Source organism: Pan troglodytes, chromosome 20 (assembly GCF_028858775.2).
Source record: "Pan troglodytes isolate AG18354 chromosome 20, NHGRI_mPanTro3-v2.0_pri, whole genome shotgun sequence".
In the NCBI taxonomy this organism is placed as follows: Eukaryota; Metazoa; Chordata; class Mammalia; order Primates; family Hominidae; genus Pan; species Pan troglodytes.
The window spans coordinates 39,187,682-39,200,431 of NC_072418.2; the positions used below are offsets into that span (position 1 = coordinate 39,187,682).

General features: G+C 51.1%; 1 protein-coding gene across 19 annotated transcripts in view; it reads left to right on the top strand.

The window, feature by feature from the left end:
- The first annotated feature begins 61 nt into the window (after window positions 1–61).
- Window positions 62–12,750, top strand: part of WDR62 (WD repeat domain 62) — a 50,486-nt gene continuing 37,797 nt past the window's right edge. For 10 of the 19 annotated variants that reach the window (XR_010153823.1, XM_009435410.4, XM_054673350.1 and 7 more), the window contains exons 1-6: window positions 156–332; window positions 3,978–4,069; window positions 5,166–5,228; window positions 11,148–11,205; window positions 11,447–11,617; window positions 12,496–12,633. Coding sequence is in view for 14 of the 19 variants with exons in the window: in XM_009435410.4 (XP_009433685.4) it covers window positions 156–332; window positions 3,978–4,069; window positions 5,166–5,228; window positions 11,148–11,205; window positions 11,447–11,617; window positions 12,496–12,633 (699 nt within the window). In the remaining 5 variants the exon portion in view is untranslated. Of the gene's footprint in view, window positions 333–3,977; window positions 4,070–5,165; window positions 5,229–11,147; window positions 11,206–11,446; window positions 11,618–12,495; window positions 12,634–12,750 lie in introns of all 19 variants that reach the window. The other 9 variants (XR_010153819.1, XR_010153820.1, XR_010153821.1 and 6 more) reach the window with 5 other exon arrangements.

The following is a 12,750-nucleotide window of genomic DNA, read 5'->3' on the forward strand; positions in this document are numbered from 1 at the left end:
CCGCCCGGCATCCCTGCGATTGGCTAGGCCGGGCCCGTCGCGTCCAATAGGCGGTGGCGCCGGCTTTCCCGCGGCTGTTCGCTGTTCCAGTGGGTCGTGGCGCTGGCGGCAGCGGCGGTTAGGGGATGTAACGGTCGCCCGGCTCCGGCGTGACGATGGCGGCCGTAGGGTCCGGAGGCTATGCGCGGAACGATGCAGGGGAGAAGCTGCCCTCTGTCATGGCGGGAGTTCCGGCGCGGAGGGGCCAGTCCTCCCCGCCCCCCGCCCCACCAATCTGCCTACGGCGGCGGACGCGACTCTCGACGGCCTCCGAGGAGACGGTGCAGAACCGGGTGAGAAGCTGCTTGCCATGTCTACCCCAGTTCCAGGCTTCCTAGGTTTCCCCTAGTCCCGTCCTGAGAACTGTGGCCCCGACATCAGCCCCCGGCCAGTCCCCTCAGGTTGTTCCCTGCCATGCCTCGTCCCCTAACCCCCGCCCCTTTAGCCACGGCCCCTCCCACTTTCTCCTCGCTGCTTTCCCGGCTCCACCCTCAGCGTTGGAGCAATTCCGGGGTTCCTCGCTGGTTCCCACCCGTGGAAATGCATTTTGCTTCTGCAAATCACAGCCTAGTCCTGCTATATTTTAACCCCCGTTCTATCGCCTTTAGACGTCACGATCATAGCTCACTGCAGCCTCACTGCCCTGGCCCCCGCTGAGTCATTAAGGTCCCTTCGAGGGTTCGGTCCAGAGTGTTACCTGCCCCAACTCTTTCTCGCTTCTACCCCGCCTTCTCTCACCTTCTGCGATCTCTATCCTTTTTCCTCACCAAGGTGGGATTCTTAATCCATATTGTCACTCAAAACTATGAGAAAGACGTGAGAAGTTATTTATAAAATCTCTGCAGTGCTACCTGGGGAGGAGGGCGTACAGAACAGTTCCCTAAATCCTGAGACAGAAACATGGAAAGAAATGATTTCACAGTAGGTAGAAGGAATTCCATTAGCACAGCGGCAATTAAAAAAAATTGTTTTCCAGCTGTGTAGGCACAAAATCTGTTTTTATAAAATGGAGATGATAAGAACCATACTACTGGTAGGGCGCGGTAGCTCACGTCTGTAATCCCAGCACTTTGGGAGGCCAAGGTGGGCTGTTCACCTGAGATCAGTTCAAGACCAGCTTGGCCAACATGGTGAAACCCCGTCTCTACAAAAAGTAGAAAAATTAGCCCGGCATGCTAGCGCGCGCCTGTAATCCCAGCTATTCAGGAGGCTGAGGCGGGAGAAATCGCTTGAACCTGGGAGGCGGAGGTTGCAGTGAGCTGAGGTCATGCCACTGCACTCCAGCCTGGGCGACAGAGTGAGACTCTGTCTCAAAATAAATAAATAAATAAATTATACTATTGCATTGGAGGGAAATGAAATTTTAATTGTGATCTTCTTGGCACGGAGTCCAGATAAAGGGAGGATACCTGGTAGCTGCTGGTGGAGCTTGTTCCTGCCCCATGACTTTCTCCTGCACTGTGATTATACCGCCCACTCCTGGCTACAGGGCTCTGGCTGTACCTCCCATGTGCTCTCTGTCACCAAGGTTCAGTCACACTGGCCTGCTTTTGGTTTTCCTGAGGCTCCATATTCTTTTCTGCCTCCTGGCCTTTGTGATTGGTGAGTCCTCAGCCTGGGCTTTTTGCTGCAATCTGCCTGTCTGGCTCCTTCCCATCCTTCAAGTCTCAGCCTGAATGTCGCTATCTTGAAAGGCCTTCTCAAACCCCATTCTAAAGCAAACAGCCACCTTCATCTGTCACCCAGCACCCTATACTTCATAGCCTTTATCTTATATTTTCCTGAAAGTGCCCTTTGAGCTATTAAACTACATATAACAATAGCAAATTCAGAGAGGCGTTATAGCAAGGTGGCTAAGAGCACAGACTGCTGCTGATGGTATGGTTGGACCCAGGCAGCCTGAGCTTAAACTTTAGTCCTGTTCTTCCTGGCAGGTTATGAACTTCGCTTTTTCTTTTCTTTTTTTTTTTTTTTTTTTTTTTTTGAGATGGGGTCTTACTCTGTCATCCAGGCTGTAGTGCACTGGGTTGATCTCGGCTCACTGCAGTCTCAGCCTCCCTGGGCTCAGGTGATCTTCCTGCCTCAAGCCTCCTGAGTAGCTGGGACTGCAGGCGCATGCCACCATACCTGACTAATTTTTTTGTGTTTTTTGGTAGAGACAGGGTCTCGCCGTGTTGGCCAGGCTGGTCTTGAATTACTGAGCTCAAGCGATCTGCCTGCCTCGGCCTCCCAAAGTGCTAGGATTACAGGCGTGAGCTACTGTGCCCCGCCAAGTTATGAACTTATCTGTGCCTCAGTTTTCTTACCTGTAAAATGAGAATAATGATGTAGAAATCTCTCATAGGGTATTTGTGAGGATTCAATGAGGTCACATATCCTAGGCACTTAGAACAACACTGGCATATGGCAAGTACTCTATTCATGTTAGCTAATACTGATATTATGACTGTGTATTTGGGGTAATATTTATTTATTTTTTTTGTTTGGCAGCACAGAGTTGATCTGTCTTGCAAAGACCTAGTCTAAAAGTGACCATTCATACCAGGGCCCAGTAATGCTGATCGACAGATAAGACAACATGAGTGCCATGGCTTGGTTGTTTGTGTTGGAATCCTGGCACTACCCCTTCCTGGATGGGTAACCCCTCTTGGCCTCTGTTTCCTCAACTGTTTTGTTCCTTTTTTTTTTTTTGAGACAGAGTCTCACTCTGTCGCCCAGGCTGGAGTGCAGTGGTGCCATCTCAGCTCACTGCAACCTCCGCCTCCTGGGTTCAAGCGATTTTACTGCCTCAGCCTCCTGAGTACCTGGGATTATAGGCATGGGCCACCACACCTGACTAATTTTTTTGTATTTTTAGTAGAGACAGGGTTTCGCCATCTTGGCCAGGATGGTCTCAAACTCCTGACTGAGCCACCGCACCCAGCCTTGTTTAAATTTTAAATATTACTGTTCATGTGGTTTTTTACTTGTTGAAACCGCTCAAATTTCTGGACTATGAATCTGATGTGGGGAAACTGTCTACCTTTGGTCACTACTGTATCTCTCCTGTACAGCCCAAAGTGCTAGCTTTGGAGCCAGACTGCCTGGGTTTGTATGTCAACATTGCCACTTGCAGATGTAGGATCTTGGGCCTCAGACTTCTTACCTGTAAAACAGGGGTGATAATAGAGCCTTCTTCGTGGCTTGTTGTGGGGATTCAAGTCTTTTATACATACAAAAGTACTAAGAGGCCGGGCGCAGTGGCTCATGCCTGTAATCCTAGCACTTTGGGAGGCCGAGGCGGGTGGATCACCTGAGGTCAGGAGTTCGAGGCCAGCCTGGCCAACATGGTGAAACCCCATCTCTACTAAAAGTACAAAAATTAGCCGGACATGGTGGCATGCGCCTGTAATCCTAGCTACTCAGGAGGCTGAGGCAGGAGAATTGCTTGAACCTGGAAGGCGAAGGTTGCAGTGAGCCAAGATCTCACCACTGACTCCAGCCTGGGTGACAGAGCAAGACTCCATCTCAAAAACAAACAAAAAAAAGTACTTAGAAACTTATTCACAGGTCACCTTCTCACCGCGGCATTCGCCCCCTTCCCCTGCGCTCCTAACCTCCTTATCTGCTTTCTTCTCTCTTGCACCCATCATTACTTGGCATCTATTTCACATATTTGTTCTGCTCCTTTTCTATGTTCTACATACCCATCACCAGTAGAATGTGAGCCCCACGAGGGCAGGGATTTGTCTCTTCCTCACCACTCTGTGCTTTTCACCTAGCGTTGTATTTGTCAAAGGAACGTTGAGAGAACGAGTGTTAGCTGCTGGTGGATGGCGTGGCCACAGAAGCTCAGTGTGGGTGTTGAATGTAGCAGGACCTGAATGGGTGGCCAAGGCGGCTGCACCATGTGGTGCTGGCTAGGGTGGGTGCCTCTGACTTGGGCTTTTTCTTTGCAGGTGTCACTCGAGAAGGTGCTTGGCATCACAGCCCAGAACAGCAGTGGCCTAACCTGTGACCCCAGCACAGGCCATGTGGCCTACCTGGCAGGGTAAGCAGATAAGGGCCTCGACGTCTAATCATTGCTAGGGAATTTGGAGCTTGGAACCTGAAGCCATCCGTAAATCGCTCTGAGCCTCGTATTTTTCACCTGTAGAATGTGGAGAATGGGGCCTGCCTCTGAGAGCTGTGGAGAGGATTCCATAGCCCCCTCTCTGTCTAGAACAGTTCCTGGCATGTAGTGAGTGCAATGAAAGCCTTTATTATGACTACAGGGGGGAGGTGACAGCGATTCTGGGAAAGACAGGTGATTAAAGTCCACGCTGTGGTGTCAGGTAACCTGGATTTGTGTCCCAGCTCTGCCATGTATGCTGCTCTCTGAGCCTCTTCCTCTGCCTCTGTAAAACAGAGCTGGTGACCCCCTCTGCTTGCATAGTTGAGAAGACTGAAGAAGATGCTACAGCTGTTCATTCCATAAATACTCATGTAGCCTGGCACTGTGCTAAGGACGTCCCCTCTCTGGGTTTGTTTCCTTATCTATAAATGGGCCTAAAGAGTCGTGACCTGACCTGGCAGTTGTGAGGATTTAAAACAATTACATCCCTCTTTCTCTCTTTTTGTTTTGTTTTGTTTTTTTGAGACAGAGTCTGGCTGTGTTGCCCAGGCTAGAATGCAATAGTGTGAATAACAGCTCACTACAGCCCCAACCTCCTGTGCTCAAGCGATCCTCCCATCTTCACCTCCCATGTAGCTGGGACTACAGGCACATGCCACCACAGCCAGCTAATTTTTTTTAGTGGAGATGAGATCTCACTCTGTCGCCCAGGCTGGTCTAAAACTCCTGAGCTCAAGTGATCCCTCCTGCCCCCTACTCCCAAAGTGCTGGGATTATAGCCAGCTTAAGGTCTTAATTAGCCTAGGGCCTGACAGACATTACCTCAGAGGAAGTGTTGGTTTCTATTTAAGAACATAGCAATGTTAAAGTGCCCTAGAATTCTCAGCGTAAACACCTGGAGGAGGGGGAGGAGGAGGAGACCAGAGAGAACCGAGGGAGCTTGTTTATTTGTGGGCTTTTCTGGTGGGAATAGAATCATCCCAGGACCCCAACACTCCCCACAGTTGAGGCACATTTTCCTCTTTCTTCCCAGCTGTGTGGTGGTGATTTTGGACCCCAAGGAGAACAAGCAGCAGCACATCTTTAACACCGCCAGGTAGGCTGAGGCCTGGGCCCGGGGCAGGGGTGGAACCAGGGGCTCGGCACGCCTCCCCTCCCCTACACAGCCTGGAGATACTCATGGGTAGGTGCTCACTCATTCACTTACATGTTGGCTCAGCAGCATTCGCCTGTGCTGGGTGCTGTTCCGTGTGCTGGGGACACAGCAGTGACCAGAGGAGACGAGAATCTCTGCTGGCTAGAGCGAGACAGACTGTAAACTAGTCAGCAAATTACGGGCTGATCATGATCAGTGCTATGGAGGAAATGATGGAGGATGTCTTCGGGCAGGTTTGTGGGCAGAGAATAGGAGGAAAGCCTTATCAGAAGGCTCAGGGAACGCTGCCTTGACTCTGAGACCTGAAGGAAGCGAGAGGGTGACCCATAAGAAGCTGTAGGGAGAGCGCTTCAGGCAGGGGGCACAGGAAGGGCAAAGGCCCTGCAGTGGTTAAGAATCTCCGGCGCTTTAGAAGCAGCCAGGGATCTGGGTGCCTGGAGAAAGGAGCAGGGAAGATGAGGCTGGACCAGGCAGAAGCCACATCCCGTAGGCGTTGCAGCCTTGTAGAGGGTCTGCATAGCATGCTGAGTGCAGAGAGCAGCCACAGGAGGGCACCACAGGCCAGGAATGTGCTTTTCACCCCCAGCCCTCCAGCAGCTCTATTTCCTGCTTTGCTTTTCTCCACAAAATTTGCTCCCATCTCTGATATGCTGTCCAGTTTCCTCATTGATGGTATTCACTGTGGGTCTCCCTCAGTGTGAGCACTCTTGAGAGCAGGGACTTTCTCTGAGTTCATTTCTGTGTCCCTAGCACCAAAGAGCAGTATCTGGCATATTGATGGCTATTTTCTAAGAGAAAGACTTAACATGATTTGGGTTTTAGAAAGATCCCTTCAGCTATAAGTTTACTGGGGAAGGACCCGCTCCTCTGCCTTGGGGCTAACTGATCACTGCTACCCTGGGGATGTGGTCCCAATAGGGCTGTGACCTTTGGAAGGCACACCATGTCCCTCCTTGGCATAGCTCAGGCTCAGCTCCTTTGGCCCAGTTCTCCAGGTGGATGGATAAGGAGTGGGTTTTCTCCTGCCCTTATGGTCCCTAAGGTACGGTCCTTAAGCTACGGCAGGTTCTTGTTATCTGGCAGAAGTGCATTCCCTCTTGAAAGTGGCTTTTTGGACCTTTTGCTCCTAACTGTGGGTTCTGTTACTGGTGATAAGGGCAGAGCTGGGTTCCATTCCTGGCTCAAGCGTCTATTCACTGTGGAATCTCAGGTGAGACACTTCTTTCAGAGCCTTGGTCTCCTCTGAAAATAAAATAGCTGCCTCCAACTGGGAGAGCATTCGTAAGGCAGCAGCTACAAACCAGAGTCACACACACTTGCCCAATATAGTATGTTTTAAAGGTTGGATAAGTGGACAACATTTCAAGTTTTTTAACACAAAAATCCAAATGTCCCTTTTGTTTGGAGAAGTGAGAAATTCTCTGGCCTCTGGTGCCCAAATTCCCCTGTGGCAGTGAGGGGCTGAGCTTAGTGAAATTTGTCAGGCCCGTTGTGGCCAGTTCCTCACACCTGTGTTGCCTCCCTAATCCCTGTAGGCAGTGGAGTGGGTGGCCTGGATCTATAGTAGATGGTATGCAGGTGTCCGCCCTTGGCCACCAGTGGGTGTGCATTAGGAGGTGGTGTGGCCAGTGTGGGGATTTTCACTCCAACTGCATATCAGAATCACCTGGTCCCTGTGCCTCACCCCCACCCCCCCCAAGAGAAAGCCAAATCAGTTGATCTGGGATGAAACTTGGGCATTGGCAATTTTGAGACTTTTTATATTGAAATAATTTCAGACTTAGAATAGTACAAAGAGCTCCTATATACCTATGTACCTTTCACATATTTCACAAATGTTAGCTTTTTTTTCTTTTTTTTTTTTTTGGACACAGAGTCTTGCTCTGTCACCCAGGCTGCTGGAGTGCAGTGGCACAGTGTCAGCTCACTGCAACTTCCACCTCTCGGGTTCAGGTGATTCTCATGCCTCAGCCCCCCAGGTGGCTGGGACCACAGGCGTGTGCCACCATGCCAAGCTAGTTTTTTGTGTTTTAGTGGAGACGGGGTTCATCATGTTGCCCAAGGTGGTCTTGAACTCCTGAGCTCAGACAGTCTGCCTGCCTCAGCCTCCCAAAGTGCTAGGATTACAGGTGCGAGCCACTGCACTTGGCCAAATGTTAGCATTTTACCAAATTTGCTTTATCATTTTTTGTCTATATACATATTAATTTGTTCTGAACTATTTGAAAATCAGTTGTAGACATGATGCCCCTATATCTCTAAATACTTCACGCCAGGCATGGTGATTCACGCCTGTAATCTCAGCACTGTGGGAGGCCTTGGAGGCAGGAAGATCACTTGAGGTCAGGAGTTTGAGACCAGCCTGGGGAACATGGCAAAACCCTGTCTCTACTAAAAATACAAAAATTAGCCAGGCCTGGTGGCAGGCGCCTGTAATCCCAGCTACTCGGGAGGCTGAGGCAGGAGAATCGCTTGAACCCGGGAGGCAGAGGTTGCAGTAAGCCAAGATCATGCCACTGCACTCCAGCCTGGGTGACAGAGCAAGAGTCCGTCTCAAAAAAAAAAAAAAAAAAAAAAAAAAACAAATACTTCAGTGTGTATTTCCTACAAAAAAAAAAATGACAATCTTTTTAAACTGTAATACATCCAGCAAAACCAGGAAATGAAAATTGATATATCACTCTCATCCACTCCCCAGAGGGCACCATTCAGGAGTCAGCCTTTGTCCCATGAATGTCCTTTATGGCCAAAGGATTCTGTCTAGAATCACACATTGCATTGAGTTGTCCCCTCAGTCCCTTTCAGGCTGACGTGGCTCCTCTGTCTTTTCTTGACTTTCAGGATCTTGACATTTTTTTTTTTCTTTTTGAGATGGAGTCTCTCTCTGTCGTCAGGCTGGAGTGCAGTGGTGGGATCCTGGCTCACTGCAACCTCTGACTCCCCGGTTCAAGTGATTCTCCTGCCTCAGCCTCCCGAGTAGCTAGGATTACAGGCATATGCCACCATGTCCAGCTAATTTTTGTATTTTTAGTAGAGCCGGGGTTTCCCCATGTTGGCCAGGATGGTCTCGATCTCCTGACCTTGTGATCCGCCCGCCTTGGCCTCCCAAAGTGCTGGGATTACAGGCGTGAGCCACAGCACCTGGCCACTTTTTTTTGTTTTTTTGTTTTTTGAGACGAAGTCTCACACTGTCACCCGGGCTGGAGTGCAGTGGGGCGATCTTGGCTCGCTGCAGCCTCCACCTGCTGGGTTCAAGCGATTCTCTGCCTCAGCCTCCTGAGTAGCTGGGACTACAGGCATGCGCCACCATGCCTGGCTAATTTTTGTATTTTTTTTTAGTAGAGACGGGGTTTCACTATGTTGGTCAGGCTGGTCACGAACTCCTGACCTCGTGATCCACCCGCCTCGGCCTCCCAAAGTGCTGGGATTACAGGCTTGAGCCACTGCGCCCGGCCAATCTTGACACTGAGGATTGTAGACGAGGTATTTTGTAGAGTGTCCCAGCATTTGGGTTTGTCCAATGCCTCCGCACGGGCAGACTCAGGTTCTGCATCTTTGGCAGGAACAGACCAGAAGGGGTGCTGTGTTCTTCCTGGTGCCTCCTCTCAGGAGGTCTCCTATGACTGGTGGTGTTCACTGGGAGCACTTGGCCAAGGTGTTGCCTGCCAGATTCCTCCACTTCAAAGCCTCTCTTTTCACTTTTGTGATTAGCAAGTATCCTGGGGACATCTTTCCTGAGACAGTGCAAATATTATCCTGTTCCTCACCAAACTTTCACTCAACTAATCTTAGGCTTTGACACTTTTCAGATGCTCCCCAGGGAATTCTAATGTACAGCCAGGACTGAGAACTACTGGCTTAGAGGTCAGGGCTCTGCCCTGTCTGGTTAGGTAACTGCAGGCAGGGGACTTCCTTGTGTTGCAGTCACCTCATCTGCCAAGTTGGTTCATGAGAGCCCTGACTCCATGAAGCATGCTTGAGGAATCAGTGCACTGATGGCCAGACAGCATTTGCCAGAGGGCCAGGCACAAGGTCAGGGCATGCGACAGGTTAGAGGTGGCTACAGGCAACAGAAACCCCTCCACAGCGTGGCTTAAAACCCAAGGGCATGCTCTTCCTGCATGTCATAAGTCCGGAGGTGGGCAGCCCAGGGGCTGTGTCTCTGAAAGCCACATTTTTTTCTCTCTCTCTCTTTTTGAGACAGAGTCTCACTCTGTTGCCCAGGCTGGAGTGCAGTGGCGCGATCTTGGCTCACTGCAAGCTCCGCCTCCCGGGTTCACACCATTCTCCTGCCTCAGCCTCCCAAGTAGCTGGGACTACAGGCACCCACCACCACGCCTGGCTAATTTTGTTTTTGTATTTTTAGTATAGACAGGGTTTCACCGTGTTAGCCAGGGTGGTCTCGATCTCCTGACCTTGTGATATGCCCACCTCAGCCTCCCAAAGTGCTGGGATTACAGGCGTGAGCCACCGCGCCCAGCGCCACTTCTTTTTTTTTCTAGACGGGGTCTTGGTCTGTTGCCCAGGCTGGAGTGCAGCAGCACGATCTTGGCTTACTGCAACCTCTGCCTCCCGGGTTCAAGCAATTCTCCTGCCTCAGCCTCCCGAGTAGCCGGGATTATAGGCTCCTGCCACCACACCTGGCTATTTTTTGTATTTTTAGTAGAGGTGGGGTTTTGTCATGTTGGCCAGGCTGTTCGCGAATTCCTGACCTCAAGTGAACCACCCACCTCTGCCTCCCAAAGTGCTGGGATTACAGGCGTGAGGCACCGCACCCGGCCCCCATTCCTTCTCTCCTGTTCCACCCCATTTATTGTGAGGCTTCTGGTCTTGAAGTCACTTCATGGCCCAAGATGGAGTTCTGGCTGTCGTGTACGTATTTCAGGAGGGGAACTGGTAGGAAGCAGGGCAAAGGGTTCCCTTTGACGAGTATTTCAGGAAGTCTCACACAGCATGTCAGTTTACTTCTCCTTGGCCAGACTAAGTCATGTAGCTGTACCTGCATAGTTGCAAGCATAAAACTGGGGTTATGTCAGTAAGGAAAGAGAGGCGAGTGGATATCCAGGAGGCAGCTTGCCCTGTTTGTTGCAGTAAGGAGCCACGGGAAGCCTGGGAAGCAGGTTGACTTGATGATGAATATTCCATGAAGTTGCCAAAGTCTCACTTAGCGACATTTACTTAGTTATCTACACACCAATTTACCATCTCACGTAGGGAGACAATTATTAGATTGTTAAGGAACAAAGGTAAAAATAAGATTAAAAGAGAGAAGGGAGTAGAAGGAAACCATACAATCTGGGAACAGTGAATCTTGCTGCCAGAAACCTACGAGCTAGCCTGTTCATTCAGTGCTTGTGCAGGCTAGCTAGGAGTATCAGAAACATTTTGGCTCTTTATGGATTTTCCAGAACACCTTGAGTATTTAGCAGTGGAGCACAGGCTGCAGGCTACCTTGATGTGATGCCTGCCAGGATCCTCCCATCAGCACCACCCGTTTAGTTAGGCCAGGCCTGTACCATTTCCTGCATCTCTATTTCTCAGTGTTACAGGGTGGATAGGGTCTTAGGATACCCACTGCAGCAGAGGGAGAAGAAAGCAGGGTCCGCCTACAGTGTCTACTCCATTTGGGTTTGGTGTCTCAGGGCGGAAGGGGCCTTTGCATTTACCCCCATTTCTCTGTGTGCTTTGCTGGGCACACCAGCGGCACTGGCTCTGTGGGAGCTGCTTGAGCTCACCTCTGCTGGCCTCTTCCGAGGCTTGGGAGGCAGGAGAGGGCAGAGTCCTATCAGAGTCGCCAGGATGGGGTCTGGCTGGCCACCCTCAGCGGAACCAGTGATCAGCTCTTTTCTTTATCCCCAGGAAGTCTCTCAGTGCTCTGGCCTTCTCCCCTGATGGGAAGTACATAGTGACAGGGGAGGTGAGTCGTGATCGTGACTGAGTGGGAGTCGGGGGCTGGGGGGTCTTGGAAGCCATTCCTTCTGCTCCCGGCAGGCCTGGGAGTCCCTGGAATAGCACCTTCCTGGGCCAGAACAGCCCTGTAGCAGATGGGGGAGGTGGCTTTTGGGCACATCCTGTGGCAATGCCATCTTCGGCCTTGACAACCCTCTAGCCCTGCCCAGTACAGAGCCCAGCAGCAGTAATGACCCCACCTTCCCTAGAATGGGCATAGGCCTGCTGTGCGCATCTGGGATGTGGAGGAGAAGAATCAGGTGGCGGAGATGCTAGGCCACAAGTATGGTGTGGCGTGTGTGGCCTTCTCACCCAATATGAAGCACATCGTGTCCATGGGCTACCAACATGACATGGTGCTCAACGTCTGGGACTGGAAGGTAAGAGCCGACCAGCAGGCCTGTGGCAGGCAGCCAGCTGCCAGAGCATCCTATGTCTTGGGCACAGGGAGAGCTACATGAGAGGACGCAGTAAAGTGCTCACTCACCCAACAGATAACAGCTATTGAGCACCTGTGACATGCTGATCCCTTATTGTAGAGCACAAGGCAGGCTCCCAGCTAGAAGCATTATACATATTTTTATATTGACCAGCTGTGACCTTAGGCAAGTGACTTAACATCTCTGTGAGTCTGTTTCCTCCTCTGTTAGATGGATATAGTAGTACTTATCTTGTTGAGTTGTGAGACTTTAATGAGTTGATAAGCACTGGAAGGCTGGGCTTTGGAACAGCTGTGGAGCTGGCAGAAGTGGGTACCAAGTCCTGGCTCTGCCCATAACCCACTATGTGACCTTGAGCACATGACATCTCCCCCTCTGAGCCTGGTAGGGTTGGGGAGAAGTGCCTCCCTCGTGGGGCTATTGAGGGATTGAGGGAATTTCATGGGTTATCCTGTGAAGGGCTCAGGGCAAGGCCCAGAGCAGGAGCCCCATCTGTGACAGCCATAGGTTATGTTGTCCTTACATCCCAGCCGTGACTGTCCCCAATACCATGTGTGGGCTGCAGAGCTTAGACCCTTGGAGAGAGCTCTGGAACATACTGTCCCATGGGGACCATTCCAAGCCTCTGTCCCTTCCTCTGTCGGTGAGGAATGAGCAGGGTGCCCCACATAGGTTTCCCCATACAGCAGCTCCCTGGAGGGTCCCAGGAAGACAGACTTGGAGCGGGGACGAGCAGGGAGTTCCAGCCTGAGGGCAAAGGCACAGACAGTCCAGTGGAATGAGTGCTGGCATGAGCTTCTCTGCACTTATTCTTCCAGAAAGACATCGTAGTGGCCTCCAACAAGGTATCTTGTAGAGTCATTGCCCTCTCCTTCTCAGAGGACAGCAGCTATTTTGTCACTGTTGGGAACCGGCATGTGAGGTTCTGGTTCTTGGAAGTCTCCACTGAGACAAAGGTGAGTTTCTGTCCCTGCCCCTTTAGCCAGGCCCTGAGGGAGTCACCATCGGTGGCAGCATGGTCTCCTGTTTCTCCCTGAGATTTGAGGGCAGCGGTCTCGGGCCATTTGGCCTCT